Source organism: Gymnodraco acuticeps, unplaced genomic scaffold (genome assembly GCF_902827175.1).
Source record: "Gymnodraco acuticeps unplaced genomic scaffold, fGymAcu1.1, whole genome shotgun sequence".
NCBI lineage: Eukaryota > Metazoa > Chordata > Actinopteri > Perciformes > Bathydraconidae > Gymnodraco > Gymnodraco acuticeps.
The window spans coordinates 22,801-45,754 of record NW_022990096.1 but is presented as its reverse complement, the minus strand read 5'-3'; the positions used below and the strand labels follow the sequence as shown (position 1 = coordinate 45,754).

At 42.2% G+C, this 22,954-nt stretch overlaps 1 protein-coding gene across 1 annotated transcript; it reads left to right on the top strand.

The window, feature by feature from the left end:
- The first annotated feature begins 518 nt into the window (after window positions 1–518).
- On the top strand, window positions 519–13,717 carry LOC117546232 (zinc finger protein 79-like). The gene is made up of 2 exons (XM_034216394.1): window positions 519–577; window positions 12,068–13,717. The coding sequence occupies exon 2, from the start codon at window positions 12,334–12,336 to the stop codon at window positions 13,189–13,191; it is 858 nt and encodes a 285-aa protein (XP_034072285.1). The 5' UTR covers window positions 519–577; window positions 12,068–12,333; the 3' UTR covers window positions 13,192–13,717.
- Window positions 13,718–22,954: the final 9,237 nt, after the last annotated feature.

The following is a 22,954-nucleotide window of genomic DNA, read 5'->3' as shown; positions in this document are numbered from 1 at the left end:
TGATATGATGATTCACACTCATGTACAGTAGGTGGCGGTATGCACCTTTAAAGTTGTTTGCAATCCGCCAAAAACTGAGAGAAGAAAAAGAAGAAGCTCTTTCTAACCTGGATCCATGTGGCGTTTCGTCGCTACGGTTCTCTCTCTCTGTGTTCCTGAGAAAGTGTGTGTGAGCTCCAGCTCTACTGATCCATCATCTGTGTGTCTGGATAAACCTCCGAATGGACTCAGTGCTCTTTTTTCTGGAGCGTTTACCTCGGACTATAGGAGCTAGCTTAGCATGCTAGCTGGAAACACGTTAGCAACACTTGTCAGATTGAGAGTTTGATGGAGAGAGAAACGGTGTGTTTAACGGAGTCTGCAGGAAAAGGTGATCTAGTAAACATGAGTAGAGTCCAAATGCTGCTGTCGTTGAAGAAGCAGCGACTCACTGCTGCTGCTGAAGAGATATTTGCTCTGTTTGAAAAAACGATAGCAGAGCTCGAGGAGGAGCTGTCTCTTTCCAAAGAGGAGAACGAGAGACTCCAGAAACTACTGGACGCTGTTTTACAGCCTCAGCTTCGGATACACAGAGCAGGTCTGTTCCCTTTACTCTTAATTAACACTAACTCTTTGGTAACACTTAAGACTATTTATTAATGCTGGGCAACAATTAAACATTTTAATCATGATCAATCAAATATTTTTTTGTAATTAATTGCATCGTTATGCACACAATTCAATAATGAATTCAAAAGTAGTGTATTGCACACTTTTATTTTAAACAAATAAGGTTATTTTTTAACAATAGTAGGCCTATTCCCTTTTAGTGTTGTCACGATACCAACATTTTGGTTTCGATACCGATACCAAGTCAAGAATTGCGATTCCGATTCTTTTTCGATACTTTTCTTTAAAAAAGGGAAACAATCTTAAATGTAATTATTGTGCTTTATTTCACACCAGAACCATAACCATAACACACACTTTTAAACAATGAAAACAATAAACAAAATAAATAAGAATTCGTATTAAATAAAATTCAGCATCATCTCAAACAACTTTTTTATTTTATAAAATATAATTGTTTTAATATTTTATTAACATGTAATAGTACAGTAATATAAATAATTATTAACAAAATATATATTGCAGATGTTAGCCACATTGGTAAGTTAGCTAAAAAGATAGCCATATTAGACAGTTATCATTGCCATTAATTGCCTCGTTTGTCACAAAATAAATTACACTGGTTTGACTTAGATTTGAGGGCATGGGCTTGAGCATGATGTAATTATGTTATCTATCACATTCGCTAACCTGTCTGGATGCCGGTTGGCGAGGTGCTTAGCCAAATTTGAATTGGCTCCCTTGGTTTGCAGGGATCTAAAACATGTCTCACAGACAGGCCTCGTGGTGTCCGTAGGCTTGCCCTCACTGTCAGAGATATAGCTCAAATACTTCCAAATTTCGCTTCTGGTGTCTTTTTTGTCAACAAGCCGAGGCGCAGCGGCAGTTGCACTCCCACTTGCAGCCATGCTTCTCGTTTTCTCACATGCTCTAGCAGCTAGCGCGTGGCCGAGTGCACGAGAGAGGGGAGGGACTTAGAACGTGCTTGAGAGGGGCGGGACTATGGCAAGCCATTTGAGTATTTATTCAATTTCCTTGATATCAGACGACAGCGGACTACACTAGTTGGCTCTTTGATTTCACTTGTTAGATATATGGTCAAACTAGTCAGGCACTCTGCTTTACTAGTTCAATAAAACATTTCACTAGTCGCTCTTTTTCAGCAACTAGTGGCACTTTTGTCCGACTAGTTAACACGTATGCCTTACTAGTTACGCCAGGAGCAGCACTAGTAGCACCAAAGTCCCAACGTGTAAGCTTTTTGATGAACTAGTGGCCCTCTGACCGTACTAGTGACCCTAAAAGTCTTACAAGTTAACTAGTGCGCTGCAAAATCTCTGACATGTTAACTAGTCACACAAAAGAAGCACAACTAGTTAACATGTCAGAGATTTTGCAGCGCACTAGTTAACTAGTCGCACCCAGAATCACTCACTAGTTAACTAGTAAAGGCAAAATGTTCACTAGTTAACTAGTTGACGCCTCTTTTGACCTTACTAGTTAACTAGTGGGGCTCAAAATGTCTACACGTTAACTAGTGAACCCTTTGCCTTTTACTAGTTAACTAGTGAGAGAAGTTTAAATTTCACTAGTGAACTAGTGAGGCTTAAAATGTTCACTAGTTAACTAGTGGATCCCAAATGTGCACTAGTCACACTAGTTGCACAGAATGCTAATGAGGAGGAGGGGAAAGAACGCATCGAGGTCTCCTATTGGCCCTAAGATATAGAGCGCCACCCAGCTCAAATAGTTTCTTTAAGAGCTTAAATACACTGTTTTAAAATATGACCATATTTACAAAAATATAAAACAAAAGTATTTGTGTTATTATGATCATATGACTCTTTATCAAATTAGGTAAGGACATTGAAGACTTTCTTAAAATTAAAAAGTTGCCTTATGACTGCAGACACGAATATAGATCCTCTTTAAAACATTTTATTAAGCTGCAATTTGAAAGGTGCTTGGATTAGATTAGCATTGTGATAACAGAGGGACATTATTGATGGATAGAAAGAGGAAGTAACCCTCTTCGGATCACAGCTTTGAGAGATCGCCGTGACTTCCGTAAATATTAGTCTTGGCAAATATGGAGAGGTTGTTTATCTTCATACGGATCTATCGTTACCCTGATTTTAAGATCTGTCCAGTGTTTCTGATTTATTAATGAGCACCGCTTATAAAATGTCCCACGTTCATATACGTTTGTGTCTCGAGTACCGGTGTTCTCACACACAAGCGTGCGCACATTTGCACCAACAAAAACACACACACAAAGCGGAAAATAGCAGAAGCAGAAACATGTATATTTCTAGGTAAAACACACACTGACTGACTTCCCACGGACAATATGTTAACAGTGGGCATAAATACCCGACTGATGCACCTCACGTCTTCAAGACCTTGCTAAAAACATCGCAGAAGAACGCCCCCTCAGGCTCTCCCTCACAGAGCTGAACTGACCAATCAGAATCTGGGTCCCGCCTGCTTCATTTGCCTATGGCTGACTAGTTAACGTGTTGGCCATATGAACGGCAACTAGTTAACTAGTGGATACCTATTGCAGCTTACACGTTAACTAGTGAAGGCAAAATGTTCACTAGTTAACTAGTTGAAGCCTGTTTTGGTCTTCTAAGCTGACTAGTGAGGCTCAAAATGTGCACTAGTTAACTAGTGAGGTCCAAATTGTCCACTAGATGCACTAGTACAATTGTTTTTACCTTACTAGTTAACTAGTTACACACACTTTATCTCACTAGTTAACTAGTGAAGCCTTAGAGGAGTCACTAGTGAACTAGTGACACAGATGTTTTTCTTACTAGTTAACTAGTGGAGGGCATTTATTCTCACTAGTGAGGTTTTGTCATAAACATGTTAGACTTTGACCTTACATGTTACACATTTGTCTTACATGTAAGCCCTTTCCTTCAACTAGTTTGGCTTTTTTTGCACTAGTGAGCAACTGCATGCAACTAGTTTGCTATTGATTCAACATGTATGGCTTTTTCCAGAACTAGTGGATATTTTCAGCCCACTAGTTGTGCTTTTGTTCTCTCTAGTTCAACACAATGACTTACTAGTTGACGTGTACGTACAACTAGTTTACTAGTGATGTGTGAACAAATGCACTAGTCAACATGTATGACTTTTAAACAATTCACTAGTTAACTAGTTGCACGTACACGTCAACTAGTAAGTCATTGTGTTGAACTAGAGAGAACAAAAGCACAACTAGTGGGCTCTAAATATCCACTAGTTCTGGAAAAAGCCATACATGTTGAATCAATAGCTAACTAGTTGCATGCAGTTGCTCACTAGTGCAAACAAAGCCAAACTAGTCGAAGGAAAGGCCTTACATGTAAGACAAATGTGCAACATGTCAGGTCAAAGACTAACATGTTTATAATATAACCTCACTAGTGAAAATAAATGCCCTCCACTAGTTAACTAGTAAGAAAAACATCTGTGTCACTAGTTCACTAGTGACTCCTCTAAGGCTTCACTAGTTAACTAGTGAGATAAAGTGTGTGTAACTAGTTAACTAGTAAGGTAAAAACAATTGTACTAGTGCATCTAGTGGACAATTTGGACCTCACTAGTTAACTAGTGCACATTTTGAGCCTCACTAGTCAGCTTAGAAGACCAAAACAGGCTTCAACTAGTTAACTAGTGAACATTTTGCCTTCACTAGTTAACGTGTAAGCTGCAATATGTATCCACTAGTTAACTAGTTGCCGTTCATATGGCCAACACGTTAACTAGTCAGCCATAGGCAAATGAAGCAGGCGGGACCCAGATTCTGATTGGTCAGTTCAGCTCTGTGAGGGAGAGCCTGAGGGGGCGTTCTTCTGCGATGTTTTAGCAAGGTCTTGAAGACGTGAGGTGCATCAGTCGGGTATTTAGTGCCTACTGTTAACATATTGTCCGTGGGGAAGTCAGTCAGTGTGTGTTTTACCTAGAAATATACATGTTTCTGCTTCTGCTATATTCCGCTTTGTGTGTGTGTTTTTGTTGGTGCGAATGTGCGCACGCTTGTGTGTGAGAACACCGGTACTCGAGACACAAAAGTAGAGGGAGTGATCGTGAGACATTTTATCAGTGGTGCTCATGAAATGAACAAAGCAGAAACACTGGACAGAACTTAAAATCAGGGTAACGATAGATCCGTATGAAGATAAACAACCTCTCCATATTTGCCAAGACTAATATTTACGGAAGTCACGGCGATCTCTCAAAGCTGTGATCCGAAGAGGGTTACTTCCTCTTTCAATCCATCAATAATGTCACTCTTTTATCACAATGCCATTATAATCCAAGCACCTTTCAAATTGCAGCTTAATAAAATGTTTTAAAGAGGATCTATATTCGTGTCTGCAGTCCTAAGGCAACTTTCTAATTTTAAGAAAGTCTTCAATGTTCTTACCTAATTTGATATACAATGATCATAATTACACAAATACTTTTGTTTTATATTCGTTTAAATATGGTCATATTTTAAAACAGTGTATTTAAGCTCTTAAATAAACTATTTGGGCTGGGTGGCGCTCTATATCTTAGGGCCAATAGGAGACCTCGATGCGTTCTTTCCCCTCCTCCTCATTAGCATTCTGTGCTACTAGTGTGACTAGTGCACATTTGGGATCCACTAGTGCTACTAGTGAACATTTTAAGCCTCACTAGTTCACTAGTGGAATTTAAACTTCTCTCACTAGTTAACTAGTAAAAGGCAAAGGGTTCACTAGTTAACGTGTAGACATTTTGAGCCCCACTAGTTAACTAGTAAGGTCAAAAGAGGCGTCAACTAGTTAACTAGTGAACATTTTGCCTTTACTAGTTAACTAGTACAGAGATTGGATGGCCCTGAGTAGAGACCCCCTCACCCCATACTCCCGCAGCACCTCCCACAGTAACTCCCTGGGAACTCGGTCATACGCCTTCTCCAAGTCTACAAAACACATGTAGACCGGATAAGCGTACTCCCAGGCCCCCTCCAGGATCCTTGCGAGAGTAAAAAGCTGATCCGTCGTTCCACGACCACGACCAATCCGCATTGTTCCTCCTCAATCTGAGGTTCGACAATCGGCCTGACCCTCCTTTCGAGTACCTTAGAGTAAACTTTCCCGGGGAGGCTGAGTAGTATGATGCCTCTGTAATTGGCACACACCCTCTGATCCCCCTTTTTAAATAGGGGAACCACCACCCCGGTCTGCCACTCCTTCGGTACTGTTTCCGACTTCCACGCAACGTTGATGAGACGTGTCAACCATGACAGTCCCTCAACACCCAGAGCCTTCAGCATTTCCGGGCGGATCTCATCCACCCCCGGGGCTTTGCCACTGTGGAGTTGTTTGACGACCTCAGTGACCTCCCCCCGGGAGATTGGTGTTGATCCCCCGTCATACTCCAGCTCCCAAAGCGAGAGCTGTGTCCGGGTCCTCGGCAGTAAGTCGGACCCATTTCCGGTGAGGGTTGGCCTCCGCCAGGGCTGCGCTTTGTCACCAATCCTGTTTGTAATATACATGGATCGGATTTCGAGGCGTAGTCATGGGGGGGGGGGTCTGCAGTTCGGTGGACTAAGGATTGCACCACTGCTTTTTGCAGATGATGTGGTTCTAATGGCTTCATCGGTCTGCGACCTTCAGCACTCACTGGATCGGTTCGCAACCGAGTGTGAAGCGGCTGGGATGAGGATCAGCACCTCCAAATCTGAGGCCATGGTTCTCAGCAGGAAACCGATGGACTGTCCACTCCAGGTAGGGAATGAGTCCTTACCCCAAGTGAAGGAGTTCAAGTATCTCGGGGTCTTGTTCTCGAGTGAGGGAACAATGGAGCGTGAGATGGGCCGGAGAATCGGAGCAGCGGGAGCGGTACTGCAGTCGCTTTACCGCACCGTTGTGACGAAAAGGGAGCTGAGCCAGAAGGCAAAGCTCTCGGTCTTCCGGGCCATTTTCGTTCCTACCCTCACCTATGGTCATGAAGGATGGGTCATGACCGAAAGAACGAGATCGCGGATACAAGCGGCCGAGATGGGTTTTCTCCGCAGGGTGGCTGGTGTCTCCCTTAGGGATAAGGTGAGAAGTTCGGTCATCAGGGAGGGACTCGGAGTTGAGCCGCTCCTCCTTCGCGTCGAAAGGAGCCAGTTGAGGTGGTTCGGGCACCTAGTTAGGATGCCACCTGGGCGCCTCCCTAGGGAGGTGTTCCAGGCACGTCCAGCTGGGAAGAGACCAAGGGGTAGACCTAGGACCAGGTGGAGGGATTATATCTCTTCGCTGGCCTGGGAGCGCCTTGGGATCCCCCAGTCAGAGCTGGTTGATGTCGCCAGGGAAAAGAAAGTTTGGGGCTCTCTGCTGGAACTGCTACCCCCGCGACCCGACCACGGATAAGCGGGAGAAGATGGATGGATGGATGGATAGTTAACTAGTGAGTGATTCTGGGTGCGACTAGTTAACTAGTGCGCTGCAAAATCTCTGACATGTTAACTAGTTGTGCTTCTTTTGTGTGACTAGTTAACATGTCAGAGCTTTTGCAGTGCACTAGTTAACTAGTAAGACTTTTAGGGTCACTAGTACGGTCAGAGGGCCACTAGTTCATCAAAAAGCTTACACGTTGGGACTTTGGCGCTACTAGTGCTGCTCCTGGCGTCACTAGTAAGGCATACGTGTTAACTAGTCGGACAAAAGTGCCACTAGTTGCTGAAAAAGAGCGACTAGTGAAATGTTTTATTGAACTAGTAAAGCAGAGTGCCTGACTAGTTTGACCATATATCTAACAAGTGAAATCAAAGAGCCAACTAGTGTAGTCCGCTGCCGTCTGATATCAAGGAAATTGAATAAATACTCAAATGGCTTGCCATACGGGACTGCAGGCACGGCTGCAGTGCAGGGAGTGGAAGCAGAGCGCTGAACACACACGGCTCTTTATTAAAACGGCGCTTTCTCACCGGAGTACTTTTCCCCGTCATTCTTAAAGTACCGATACGAATGAAACGGAGGAATCGTACCGTTTGTAACGGCAGGGTATCGCGGTACCTTTCAAGTATCGGTACACCGTGCAACACTATTCCCTTTACAGAGTAGCATTTCAAATATTTCTTGTAAATCTCAAAAAACATTAATGCAATAAAATATAAAACCAAAGCTATTTGCCACTGCCAGGGCATTCACGTTTTATCTAGTTTGCTATAGAAAACAAGTTAGCCTCCGAGTCCAGTGATAAGGAAATTCAACTTTATGGTGGTTACACATAACTCTGGTTCTATCAACTCTGCCGCCTGGACTAATTACAAATATCCACAGTGTGAGAAAAAGTTTTTAGAGAGTACTTGTCCATGTACAAGTGAGTTTGGAAATGTACTTGTCCGAATAAATGTTTCACTTGTCCAGAATGGACAAACATTGGGGCCACTGGAATCTTCTTCAACTCCATCGTATTTTACATTTTCCCACGATTTTTACGACACCGCTAACGTAAGTGAGCGGTAAGATTTTACTGCATCACACATAGGGTTGGGTATCGTTTGGATTTTAACGATTCCGGTTCTGCTTTTCGATTCCGGTTATTTTCGGTTCTCGATTCCGGTTCTTTGAGAGGGTAAAAAATAAGTCCCATGACAAACTGGGCGAAAAATATATTTATGAAAACATTAAGTCAAATCTGTATTCCTATTTACAAATCACTTTATACTGTTTAATTTCTTGCGGTTATTGAATACAATTATATAATAATAATCTCTGCATTGTTTAGTTAGTTCTAAGTGGTGCAGTTTGAGAATGTACAATTGGCCTAGTCTCCTCTGATGTTACACTGCAACCTGCCTGTGAGACAGAGTCCAACCACACATGTCCAACACATAGGCCTAATAATAATAATAATAATAATACATTATATTTATAGTCTATAGGCCTAGCGCTTTTCTACAACTCAAAGACGCTTGCATGCTTACACATGTCCTGCAATACACATGCTGCAGCTGCCCAGCTGCTCACTGTTTGTAAAAGTAAATATATAGTATTTTCATTTCAATAATGTACTTTCTATACCCTGCTTCATAAACAATACTGACATCCCTGTGCTCGAACAATGGCGGACACGTACAATTTGCGAATGAGTTCTGCCTTTTGTAAACTGAATTTATCAATAATTTGTCAATAAATCAGGGCGAAAAACGTCACTTGTCCGCCGGAGAAGTCAATTTGTAGATCTACTTGTCCGATATTGTAAATAACACGTCCCGGACGGTGGGACGTGTACTTTTTCAAACGGTGGGAGTTTGGTACCTTTCTCCATGTTTCTGTCCCCACTAGTGTTGTCACGATACCAACATTTTTGTTTCAATACCGATACCAAGTAAATAATTACGATTTCCATACTTTTTCGATACTTTTCTTAAAAAAGGGGAAACCGTCTTAAATGTCATTATTGTGCTTTATTTCAAACCTGGAAAAATGTTTCAGTCATAACACAAACTTTTGAACAATGAGAACAATAAATACAATAAATTAAAGCAATAGCATTCAAGGTAAAATGACAAGAGTTATGATATTAGGGTCATGTCGAGTCAGATCGCTATCCCTTTAAGAGAGAGAGAGAGAGGGGGGTGGGGTGGCGCGAGTGAGAGTGTTTTGAAGCGAACGAAGCAGCAGCAAAATAGGTCTGTCGAGTGTCTTCAAAGTTAGATCTGTAACAAAGACCTTAATAAGTGCAACGGGCTCCCAAAGAAGAGCTCACGTGTCTGCCTTATTGAAAAGTGGGTTATTGAACCCGAAGTGTGTTGTTTCGGCCCTGGTAGACTGCAGAGAGTCATCCCTTGTTTTCATCGTCTACGGTCTGGGAGCCAACAGGAAAGTTTAACACAAGAATACGTATGAACTAAAATAGCAGCATCATCTCAAACAAGGAGCTTAGAGGAGCTGACATCGGCTGCAGGGAGTGGAGGCAGAGCGCTGAACACACACAGGAAACACTGCTCTTATTAAAACAATGTAATTCTTAACAGGTTAATGTACCGATACTAATGAAATGGAGGAATCATAACGTTTTTAACGGCAGGGTATAGCGATACCTTTCTAGTATCTGTGCCGCCGTGCAACACTAGTCCCCGCCACTTATTTTCTGTTTTGGTTCATGTGAGCACTGCAGCAGTCTAAAGCCCCTGACACACCAACCCGATTTTGGGAGTCAGAGGCCGTCAGAGGCAGTCGGGCTTCAGGTGATCATGTAGAGCTGTGTGTCTCCCTCAAACTCAGCAGCTGATCGGATCTCTGATCTCTCTCTCTCGTCTGGTTATACCTCACTCGCGTTTATGTCCATATCGATCAAATCCAGCTGTCCTGATCGGCCTTTATAGAGAGCACCGATCAAACTATTAAGAGTGAATATTGGCCGTTAATGATCGGCAGCCAATCAATCGGAGCATCCCTAATTATTACCGCACATTTTGACCGGCAGGTTTTGAATTTACCCTTTTTTTATAAATTTGACCAGCTAAAAACCGGTAATTACCGGCTAACGGAAACTCTGGTCCCAACCTATCGTCTCTGTATACCAGGGGTATCCAAACTATGGCCCGGGGGCCAAATGCGGCCCGCTGGCCATTTTGAATCGGCCCTCAGCTAATTCAAAAAGTATGATGAAATATGGCCCACAAATTAAACGTGTGCTTTTCTTACATTGTACTTCTTAAATATATATGTACAAATATATTACACAGTATATTACACAATATATTACATTCATGTGTTAATAAGCCCACTTTTAAAATAAATTCAGTCAAAAGTCATAACATTTTCTAACAAATCTTAGTTGATACAAAAAAGCCTAATAACTTATTTACATAACAAGCTTGAAATAGACCCTATGTCATCTTATTATAATCACTCTGAGACTTCTGTTTTTAAGGGATGAGCTGCCAACAAGATAAATTAAACCCTATAGAGAGCTGTGATGTAGGCGTTTTTTTTCTTAAAGCATATTCATGTATCGAGCCTAATTTACCTACATGTTGCTAACTTATAACTTAACTGATGAGGCGATATACCTCACCTTTATGAGTGGCCCAGCCCTTCGTATATTTTTCTGTATGTGGCCCTCGGTGAAAAAAGTTTGGACACCCCTGCTGTATACAGTCGTCTAGCTCAGTGGTTCCCAACCTGGGGGGCGCCAAAGATCGCAGGGGGGGCGCCAGGCCTCAGATGATTTGAGGCCAAATATCATATTTGTTTACATATTATTGTAACTCAATACATTTATTATTATTATTATATTATAATAATATATATTATTATTATTAATTTATTATTACATCAATACATACTTCATTACAATACAATATACAAAATAATTGATTAATTCATTTGAATACAAATTCAAGTTAGTAGCTATTAAAGGCATAAAAATGTATAATTTTTTCTTTGATAGAAATGTTTCTTCTGCCCGTAAAGTGTCCAAACCAGGCTTTGCTGGATAAGCGTATTTTAAAAACATAGTCATTGTCCATGCCGGTTTCAGTTGGATTATTTGTCACAGTTGCTCCGATCAGATCAGTCTCCTCTATTTAGATTATTTACAACTTTTGAACACATCGGCAAAATCCGGCTTACTTTGAGCATGTGTTTTAAACAGTTTAATCCCTTTGTGAATTGTTTCCACTTGTGCCGTCCTTTAATTTCTTCATACAGCGGGAATCCAAATTAATTAATCCTGAGTCCAATAACCATCAAAGTCACTCCAATAGTGCTCCTTAATTATGCTTTCATCCTCCTTTAACAAAATACTTCACATTCATCCAGTTTGTGACAGTAGTTGTAGCATTTTTGAGACTTTTAAACTTTAATTACCGCTGTTGAAAACAATGCAAGGCGTGTTTTGGGAGTAATATGGTCTGTGTTTACATTAGCAAGCATCGCTAACACTCAGAGCTAACGCTGTACTGGAGAGAATATGTGTAACATAATGTCCTTGCGGTAAACCCTGCGAGAGAGAGAAACGTTTGACCTTCATACTGTTTCAGAAATAATGCTTGAAATGGTTTGGAGCATAATATGGCATTTAATCACCGCAGTGTTTAGCTGAGTTTCTCCCAGTAGAAAACTCTCTTAGCAGGGGAAAGCTGCATGATGCTACAAAGGGGCGTGGCTAGCAGCAGCTGTTCCATTTAAAGCAGAATCAGCCTTTTTGGAACAGGGCTGGAATAGAGGGGTATGAGGCATGGCTACAATGGTTAGGTATGGCCCTACAATATATTTTTCAAATATAGCATAATAGGTCCACTTTAAATAAGGTTTAAATGCAGGATTTTTATTTATAATAGAGTATTACCATTCTATAGGCGTAGTGTAGCTGTGAACGATCCCAAATACAATGCATTAATTAGGGCTGCAAAATGTCTCCCATTTGAATGATGATTAGATTTTTAAATCCTAACACTTAACAGTTTTTTCTGACTGTGTGTTTCCTGCAGACGTACAGCTGCTGGTGGTGGTTAAAGAAGAGCTTCTCCCTGACCAGCAGGAGTGGAACACCAGTCTGGACCAGGAGGACCCAGAGTCCCCCCCATACATTAAGCAAGAACAGCAGGAACTCAGGATCAGTCAGGAGGGAGAGCAGCTTCAGGAGCTGGAGGAGGCTGATATCATCAAATCTACTTTCCCTCCTGACCCTGTGAATAGTGAAGATGATAAAGAGAAACCTCAGTCCTCACAGCCTCATCATAGACAAACTGAACACATGGAAACAGAAGCTGATGGAGATCACTGTCGAGGACCAGAACCTGCCAGGAACTCAGTTCCAGAGAGCAGTTTACAGCCAAAGACTGAGGACGACACTGGAGACTCTTCTGAACCTGACTCTGGAGACTCATCTGAACCTGACACTGAAGACAGTGCTGATTGGAAGGAGACCAGAGAACCTGCGTCAGACTCAACCTCACTGAAAAATAGACAAGAATCTGTCAGTGATTCAAGCCGTTGTGCTGTAAAGAAACAATTTGGTTGCTCTGTGTGTACAAAATATTTTACATATAGAAGCAATATTCAGCGACACATGAGAATCCACACAGGAGAGAAACCATACAGATGTTCAGTCTGTAAGAAACCTTTTTCACAGAGAGGACATTTAAAGGAACACATGAGAATCCACACAGGAGAGAAACCACACAGCTGCTCAGTCTGTAAGAAAGCTTTTTCACAGAATAGACATTTAAAGAGACACATGAGAGTCCACACAGGAGAGAAACCATACAGCTGCTCAGTCTGTAAGAAAGCTTTTTCACAGAATAGAAATGTAAAGGAACACATGAGAATCCACACAGGAGAGAAACCACACAGCTGCTCAATCTGTAAGAAAGCTTTTTCACAGAGTGGAGGTTTAAGAAAACACATGAGAGTCCACACAGGAGAGGAAATATACAGCTGCAATGTTTGTGACAAAAGATTTAAATGGCGTAGTAATTTCAAAAGACACAAGTGTGTTGGTCGTCAGTCCTCACAGCTTAATGAAATTCAAACTGAGGATGACAGAGAGGCAGAGCCTCCAATCAGCAGCTCAGCTGCACACATGGAAACAGAAGCTGATGGAGGACAATGAATACGTCTTATGACAGTTCACATGAGAGAATTCTGTCTGACTGGATTAACATTGTTGCACAACATTCATATAAGACTTAAATGAACTCCATCTTTATCAACATAAGTGGAGAATATGTTTAATATTTTTGTCATACTGATTTTCTGATTTATATGTTAACCACTGACTGTTGATGAACCATTTTATTTTGGATTAAGGGCTCCAAGTTTCCATATAGAGATATAGGATGATTTGATGTTTTGTTCTTTATTTCTAAATGTTTTGTATCATTGCTATCCTGTTCATGAGTCCTGTTTTACATAAATGTACCTGTTCTCTGATTGTTTTTGCTTCTGTAACTGTAAGGGAATACATTTGCCTATTTTGTATCCTGATTACCCAATGCCATTACATTTAATACGTTACTCCCTAAGCCTGATTTCACCCACCTGCAACCGATTCACTAATAATCACAAATGTTCATTTCTTTGACCCGTTGACTCGACTATTTCTTGTTTAAAAATAGTTTCATCTCCTCAGGAGCAAGTTCCCGTGTCCTGCCTTTCACCTGTTGATCACCCACTGCTCATTTAAGGTGGACTGACCTTTACAATGGACCAGCTAATCTTAGTGTCTTAATGCAAACGTTTTGTAAAGTGATGCTGGACCAAAAACGTGCTGTTGGGTCGTCTGCTCTCTGCAGGACTGGGGTTACGTACTGTAACCCAGCTTCTATGAGTATATAGCTTCTATGCCAGTGTTTCTCACACTTTTTCACACCAAGGACCACTTAACCAATAAAAAAACACTCGTGGACCACCTAACTCCACAAATATCCAAAATCGCATCGTTTTTCTAGAACAGATTAAAAATCGCCTGAAAATGGTACAAACAAGTGGCAGCAAGTGTGATGAAGGTGTTGCGCTGGGCTATATCATGCAATCAAAAGTGAAACTTTAGCGCGCTCCATTGCGGAGATATTCCCGCGAGAGTGCGGAAAACTTAAATGTATTTATTTATTTCAAATGTGAAATGTTACCAATATACTCACGGACCACTAGGGAGCGCTCACGGACCACCAGTGGTCCGCGGACCACACTTTGAGAAGCACTGTATATTGTATTTGCTGTAAAGTGTCTCTACTGTAGGCTATTTTTATTATATGTACAGCACTTTGGCTCGACCAAAAATCGTTTATAAATGTGCTATATAAATAAAACTTGATTTGATTTGATATAGGCGCAGCCCTCTAAGGATATAATAATAATAATAATTCATTTATTTTATATAGGCGCCTTTCAAGGCTCTCAAGGTCGCCGTACAACACATAAAAAACAAGATACACAATACCTAACACCAGCATAAGAAACATAACCAAGACAATGCAACAAATCAAATAAATAAAACAGGATGTGTGATGGATAATGATCAGGGTGGATATGCGAGTGTGAAGAGATATGTTTTGTGGCGTGATTTGAAAATGGGGAGAGAGTCAGTGTTGCGGATGTCAGGTGGGAGGGAGTTCCAGAGGCGGGGTGCAGAGCGGCTGAAGGCTCTAGACCCCATGGTGGTTAAACGAAAGGGGGGTGCAGTGAGGCTGAGGGAAGCAGAAGATCTGAGTGTGCGGATGGGTGTGTTGATGTGCAGGAGGTCGGAGAGGTACAGAGGAGTGAGGTTATGGATGGCCTTAAAGGCGAGGAGCAGAATCTTAAAAACGATACGGGATTTGACGGGGAGCCAGTGAAGTTGCTGAAGAACAGGAGTGATGTGGTTAATGGAGGGGGTTCTGGTGATGATGCGGGCGGCAGAGTTCTGAACCAGTTGAAGTCTGTGGATGGATTTGAGAGGGCGACCAAAGAGAAGGGAGTTGCAGTAGTCGATGCGGGAAGTGACCAGGGTGTGAACAAGAATGGCGGTGGTCTTAGGGTTAAGGGACGGCCGGAGGCGGTTGATGTTGCGTAGATGGAAATAGGCAGACCGAGTGATATTACTGATGTGAGATTTGAATGAAAGTGTGCCGTCGAGGATGACACCCAGACTCTTAACCTGAGGGGAGGGGGAGACTGAAGAGTTGTCTATAGTAATTGAGAAACTGTCAGGTTTGGTTAGGGTGGATTTTGTGCCAATGAGGAGAACCTCGGTTTTACTGTCGTTAAGTTTGAGAAAGTTAGAGGAAAACCAGGATTTGATGTCCTGTAAGCAGTCAGACAGGGAGGATGGTGGTTGGTTTGGAGGACAAGTAGGGCTGGGTGTCATCCGCGTAACAATGAAAGTGGATGTTGTGTTTACGGAAGATATTGCCAAGAGGAAGTAAATAGATGATAAAAAGAAGAGGCCCCAGGACAGAGCCCTGGGGAACACCGGTTGTGACTGGAAGTGGCTGTGATTTGAAGGTTTTGAGTTGGATGAACTGAGTGCGGCCAGAGAGATATGATTTAAACCAGAGGAGGGGTGTGTCAGTGATCCCGATGGAAGTCAGTCTGTCAATGAGGATGCTGTGGGAAATGGTGTCAAAAGCTGCACTAAGATCAAGGAGGATGAGGATAGTTAATAGTCCGGAGTCAGCTGCCATGAGGAGGTCATTAGTGATTTTCACCAGTGCTGTTTCTGTGCTGTGATGGGGGCGGAAACCTGATTGAAATTGTTCATACAGGTTATTGTCAGACAAGTGGGTATGGATTTGGGATGCAACAGTTTTTTCCAGGATTTTTGAGAGAAATGGTAGGTTAGATATTGGACGGTAGTTATTAAAGTTGTTGGGGTCTGCACCAGGTTTCTTCAGTATGGGCGTGATGGCGGCTGATTTGAAAAGTGAGGGAACAAGACCAGAGGTGAGGGAGGAGTGTATGATGACAGTTATAAGGGAGGACAATGAAGGTAGAAAGGCTTTTACCAGGGGGGTAGGAAGAGGGTCTAACTGACAGGTAGATGGCTTGGATTTACTGATGAGGTCAGATATTACAACAGCAGAGGGAAGTGTGAAACTTGAAAGAGAATGAGAGAGATGGTCGGTGAAAACAGGGAGAGATATACTGCAGGTGGTGTTAGGAGTTAGTTGCTGGTGAATGTTTTCTATTTTGTCATTAAAAAATGACATGAGGCAAGGCAAGGCAAGTTTATTTATATAGCACTTTCCAACACAAGGCAATTCAAAGTGCTTTACAAAAAATGAAAGAGATTAAGAAAATGGCATTTAAAATCAGTCATTAAAAAGAAAAGCTAATAAAATAAACATTAAAAGAAAAAATACATGGATAAAAGTTACAGTGCAATTAAACATTAAAAGAAAAAGTACATGGATAAAAGTTACAGTGCAGTCTAAGATATGAATAGTTCAATTAAAAGCAGCGACAAAAAGAAAAGTCTTCAGCCTGGATTTAAAAGTAGTAAGAATTGCAGCGGACCTGCAGGTTTCTGGGAGTTTGTTCCAGATATTTGGAGCATAATAACTGAACGCTGCTTTACCATGTTTAGTTCTGACTCTGGGGACAGAAAGCTGACCAGTCCCTGAAGACCTGAGAGATCTGGATGGTTCATAATTTAGCAGGAGGTCAGAAATGTATTTTGGGCCTAAACCATTCAGTGCTTTATAAACCAGCAGCAGTATTTTGAAATCTATTCTTTGACACACAGGAAGCCAGTGTAAAGACTTCAGAACTGGAGTGATGTGATCCACTTTCTTAGTGTTAGTGAGGACTCGAGCAGCAGCGTTCTGAATTAGCTGCAGCTTCCTAATAGATTTTTTAGTGAGACCTGTGAAGACACCATTGCAGTAGTCGAGTCTACTGAAGATAAAAGCATGGACAAGTTTTTCCAAATCCTGCTGTGACATTAGTCTTTTAATCCTAGATATATTCTTTAGGTGATAGTAGGCTGATTTAGTAACAGTTTTAATGTGACTGTTGAAACTCAGGTCAGAGTCCATGACTACACCTAGATTTCTGGCTTTATCTGTTGTTTTGAACATTGCACACTGAAGCTCAGCGCTAACTTTTATACGTTCTGCCTTGGCTCCAAAAACCATTACCTCAGTTTTATCTTTGTTTAATTGGAGAAAGTTCTGACACATCCAGTCATTGATTTGTTCAATGCACTTACTCAGTGTTTGAATTGGAGCATAGTCTCCTGGTGAAATTGTTACGTAAATTTGTGTGTCATCTGCATAGCTATGGTAACTTATTTTGTTGTTCTTCATTATCTGAGCCAGTGGTAGCATGTAGATGTTAAAGAGAAGAGGCCCCAAGATGGAGCCTTGAGGAACCCCACATGTCATATTTGTCAACTCAGATGTGTATTTACCTATATAAACAAAGTTGTTTCTGTCCTTTAAGTAGGATTCAAACCAATTCAGAACTGTTTCCGAAAGTCCCACCCAGTTCTCCAGTCGGTCTAGTAATATGCTGTGGTCAACAGTGTCAAACGCAGCACTGAGATCTAATAATACTAACACTGAAGTTCTGCCACTGTCTGTGTTTAAGTGGATGTCATTAAAGACCTTTACAAGAGCAGTCTCAGTGCTGTGGTTTGGACGAAAGCCTGACTGGAACACATCAAAACAGTTATTTAAATGCAAGAAATTACTCAACTGTTGAAAAACAACTTTTTCAATGATTTTACCTAGAAATGGGAGGTTTGATATGGGCCTGTAATTGTTCATTACTGAAGCATCTAGATTATTATTTTTTAAGAGCGGTTTAATGACTGCAGTTTTCAGGGCCTGTGGAAAAATACCTGAGTGAAGAGATTTGTTTACTATATGAAGTAGATCTGAGGCCATGCAAGGCAAAACATCTTTGAAAAATCCTGTTGGAATAATATCAAGGCAGCAAGAGGAGGATTTCAGAAGTTGAATAATGTCCTCTAGGTTTTTATCATTAATCTGATGGAATTGTGTCATGATGTCTGAATTGATGTTAAGTGGAGATAGGGACAACACATTTGCTGTTCCTGATGCAGAGGCACTGACTGCTTGTCTGATTTTCTGAATTTTGTCAGTGAAAAAGGAGGCAAAATCATTGCACGCCCTGGTGGATAGAAATTCAGAGGCTACTGACACTGGGGGGTTAGTTAGTCTGTCGACGGTAGCAAACAAGGCACGTGCGTTGTTTTTGTTTTTGGTAATGATGTCAGAGAAGAACGATTGTCGTGCGTTTTTCAATTCCAAATTATAAAGGCCAAGTCTCTCTTTATAGATTTCAAAGTGAACCTGGAGATTTGTTTTTTCGCCACCTGCGTTCAGCTTTTCGACATTCTCTTTTTCTGTTTTCACGGTCATGGCCTTTCTCCATGGAGATATTTTCTTGCCAGACACTTCCTTTACCTTAGTTGGAGCAATGGCATCTATAACATTTTTAATTTTTGAATTAAAATGATCTACTAGCTCATTTACTGAGATGTTGGCAGGGGCAAGTGTGGAAGAGAAATTCTGAGTAAACATTTCCCTAGTATTTTCAGTTAAATATCGCTTTGTGGTTACCTCTTTTTGAACATTTTTGTGAACAGAAATAGAGCTCTCAAAGAAAACACAGGAATGGTCAGAGAGTGCAACATCAGTCACCACAACCTTAGAGATATTCAGACCCTTTGAGATAATTAAGTCCAGAGTGTGCCCCTTATTGTGCGTGGGCTCCGTCACATGCTGAGTCAGTCCATAGCTATCAAGAACACAAAACAGTTCTTTAGCCCCTCTGTCCTGGGGGTTGTCAACATGGATGTTAAAATCACCAACAATGACTAGACGGTCAAAGTCAATACACACTATAGACAGCAGTTCAGTCAAGTCATCAAAAAAGCTTGCACAGTATTTGGGTGGTCTATAGATATTTAGGAACAGAGCTCGAGAGGAGCATTTCAGCCGAAGGGCCACATATTCAAAAGAATCAAAGTTTCCATACGATGTCTTCCTGCATTGAAGGGAATCATTGAACAGAATAGCAACTCCACCCCCTTTCTTATGCATTCTTTCCTGACTCATAAAACTAAAGTTGGGAGGGGTTGATTCGATAAGAACAGCTGCACTGTTATTTTGTTCAATCCAAGTTTCTGTTAAAAACATAAAATCGAGATTGTGCTCAGTGATTAAATCATTGATTAAAAATGTTTTTCCTGCCAAAGACCTGACATTTAATAAAGCTAGTTTAAGTTTGTTAAACACACTATCAGTCATGTTTTTTGTAACAAGCTGTGGCTGACATGGAATCACTGCTAAATTAGATACACTCACACAAACGTTTGAGCGCTTCCTGTTTCTATGATTCACCGCTCTTAATCTATTACCTATCAACACAGATATCGGCAAAGCTACTGGCAGGCAGGGCCCCGACATGTCCTGGAAAGAGTTGAGAGTGCCATACGCCCTTGAGCCTGGACCCATCACATATCAGTAAGAGTTTGTTGTGTTTTGTACACACACATCCTTATCAGGCTTCGGAGACTGCAGAAGCCCCCTCGAAGGGAGGGGAGGTGGTCGACGTAGGCACGGTGATGGAGATGGGCTAGATGGTGCGGGGGTAGAGGACATGCTGCCAGGGGGGGGGAGGTGGTTGACGTAGGCGCGGTGATGAGGACGGGGGAGATGGTGCGCGTCTCCGCGGTGATTTTGGTGGGCGTCGTTGAGGAGCGGGGGTAAAGGACATGGTGCCAGCCCTGCGTATCGCCTTCGTTTGGTCTTTGAACTCCAGGAAGGAATCGGTGCCAACCCTCTGTATCTCCTTTGTGTGTTCATCGATCTCCAGGAGGGTGGGCGAGGGTGAAAGGGTGAACGGAGTATCCTCAAAGGCGTTGACAGGGGGGGGGGGGGGGGGGGGGGGGGCAGTGGAGACTCCTCCATGTGTCTCATATGTCTCCCATAATCAGAACATTCCTCAGGCGGGTGCAGTGATAATTCTTCAGGGTTTTCTGCGTGATGTGTTGTGTCTTTCTCGTGTTTTGATTCCTCTTGCCGCTTGTCCTTGGCAGAGGGAACAGATTGATGACGCAGGCAGTTGAATATGTTAGAGATAAACAATTTCACTCCTGACTTGTTCAGGCAAACTCCATTTGCCTTGAAAAGATGTCTGCGATCCCAGAAAAAGTTAAAATTGTCAATAAAATGAACAGAATGGTCAGTACAGGCCGTTGAAAGCCAGGTGTTCAGTGCAAACAATCTGCTGAATCTCTCCACTCCTCTTCTGACTGGCGGTAGAGGGCCACTGATGAACACATCTGCATTTAGAGAGCTGGCAGTTTCCAACAAACATTTAAAGTCTTCTTTCAGCACTTCTGACTGTTGTTTCATAACATCATTTGTTCCAATGTGCAGTACCACATTCTTCACAATCGGATGTTCAGCCCCAATATGCAGGATCTTCTCAGCCAAGTCAGAGACCACATCCTTGGGAAAACAGAGTACTTTGGTGTTGTTCTTATTACACAGACCTTTTACATCTCTTACAGCAGAGTCACCCACAATCAGAGTTTCAGGCCCAGTCGTTAGCTTTCCCTCTAGCCTTTTACTTTTAGAGTAGCTATTGGTCCTTACCCTGCTGCGTGAAGAGGACAGGTTATCCAGGTCATCAGATCTCCGGTTCTCGGTCAGCGGAGCGTATCTGTTCTGGATTAGCACACTTGGTGGTTTAGGAGGATTGTTTGTAATTCTCCCTTTAGCAGCTGTCCACTGCTGTTTCCTAGTATGAATAGGGGTTGAAGAGGCGCTCTTCCTGGGTGATAACAATGCAGGCCAGCCGGTCGCATCACAGATTTCGGAGCTCTGGGCTCTGCCTGTTATCCGTCCTCCCAAATCCCATGGAAGTGATTTACTCTTAGGCTTTGCACCCAGAGAGTTCCAGGGAGGACTATCACTTGTAGATTTATTACCCGGTACACAGCCCTCCTGTTCCTTGGAATCCTTGTAGCTGCTAACTAGCTGTGAGTTAGCAAACCCTTCTCCATTACTTTGCAACACTGGTAAAGTCGTGTCATTCCCACGACATAGTCCATTCAATTCCACGTTAACTTCCAACCGTTGCATTTTCATTTCCAACACAGCCATCTTCTGTATAAGTTTCTGGAAGTCATCTGTAGAGAACGGAGGCATTTTGCTACCAACTAGCTTAAGCTAAATAGCAGTAGCCTACCAGGCTTTAGCTGTTGCTAGGCCACGCTATTGTAAGACTGACGTCGTCGTAAAAATGTTGAAATATGGCTGAAACCCTCCGTCTATTTACGAAGATGAACTGTCCCAGTGATAAGTTAATGTCCAGGAGCCGCTGCTCGAAGTTTTCAGAGAATAAGAATAGGAAAATCAGCATAAAAAGTAAGCAGAGGCAAGAGCAAGCAGAAAAGCGTCTGCACTGTAAGAAAGATAAGGAGGGAAGGGGAGTTACAGTAGGCAGTTGAATACTGATGAGGTGCAAGAGAGTCCGGTGGTCGTAGAATGTTCTTCTCTGTAGAGAACAGGACCCTTGTGTTCCCTTCGCCAGAGCTGATGAGAACTGCGTAGTATGATGATTTGGCTGTAGAGAGAGTGTCCTTGTAGTGGAGAATGTGGTTATTGTACATTTCTTTGTGAACGACAAGTCCAGTTTTTTTGCAGAGGCGTTCCAATCGACGGCCTTTTGTTTTGAGTTGGCGTAGTTCAGGTGTAAACCATGGAGTAGAATGGGTGAAGGAAACAGACCAGGTTTTTAAAGGAGCCAGGGTATTGAGCAGTTTATGAAGATTGTTATTGTAATGAGAAACCAGTTCATCAGGCGGGGATGAACAATTTATGCTGGGGAGGTTGTCAATGCCACTGGAGAGTGTAGTTACATTAATATCCTTGATGTTGCGGAAGGAAATAACACGTGACAAATTTGGTTTGGACAGTGTTAAGGTGACAGTAAAGGATATTAATGAGTGATCAGAAATGGGAAGATCAGTTGTAGTATATTTAAGAGGAGTGACACCAGAACAGCAGATCAAGTCCAGAATATGTCCTTTGGAATGAGTCGGAAAATCGATATGTTGCTGTAATCCAAAACTTTCCAGGCAAGATGTGAAGTCCTTTGTGAGAGCATTGTTGACAGTATCCATATGTATATTAAGATCTCCCAGCACTATTATGTTAGGCGAGAGTGAGCAGAGATGTGTGAGGAAAGCAGCAAATTCGTTTATGAATTTATTATTAAGCTTAGGTGGACGGTAGACGCTTGCAACTATGGTAGGGATAGGCCCATTGAGTTGTAAGGCAATTGATTCAAATGAGCCGTGAATAGGCACAGATACAGACGAGACTTTCAAACTCTCGCGGTAAATCATCGCGAGACCTCCCCCTCTGCCGGTGGCACGGGGTTGACAGATGTAAACAAACCCAGGAGGAGTAGATTCATTCAGCTGTGAAAAGTCATTAGGTTGTTGCCACGTTTCTGTCAAACAGAGAAAATCAAACTTACGATCAGTCAGGAGATCTTGGAGAAGAGGACCCTTGGTCGTAAGAGAACGGATATTGAATAGTGCAAAGTTGACATCAGTGTGGTCGTGTTTATGTTTAGCACTAACGTTAGCCGACCTGGCTAAGCTGGCTAAGACAGTGTGGTCAACTTTGCGTGCGGAGTTTCTTGGGTGTTGTCGAGTTGAAGACCAGATGGATTGTATGGGTTTGGAGTCATCGATGTAAAACCTTCGCCGGGAACCACGGTGGATATATTTCCGACGGGGATGACGAGCGATGTCCAGAAAGAGGTGCAATGCCGGTGATGTGTCGGGCAGGTGGAATCGGAGGAGGAGCTCAGCAAACAGCAACTGTTACTTCTATAAGAATATAAAA

Excerpts from the sequence above, each read along its gene's own strand:
- LOC117546232 (XM_034216394.1), top strand. The coding sequence starts at position 12,334 with ATGGAAACAGAAGCTGATGGAGATCACTGTCGAGGACCAGAACCTGCC.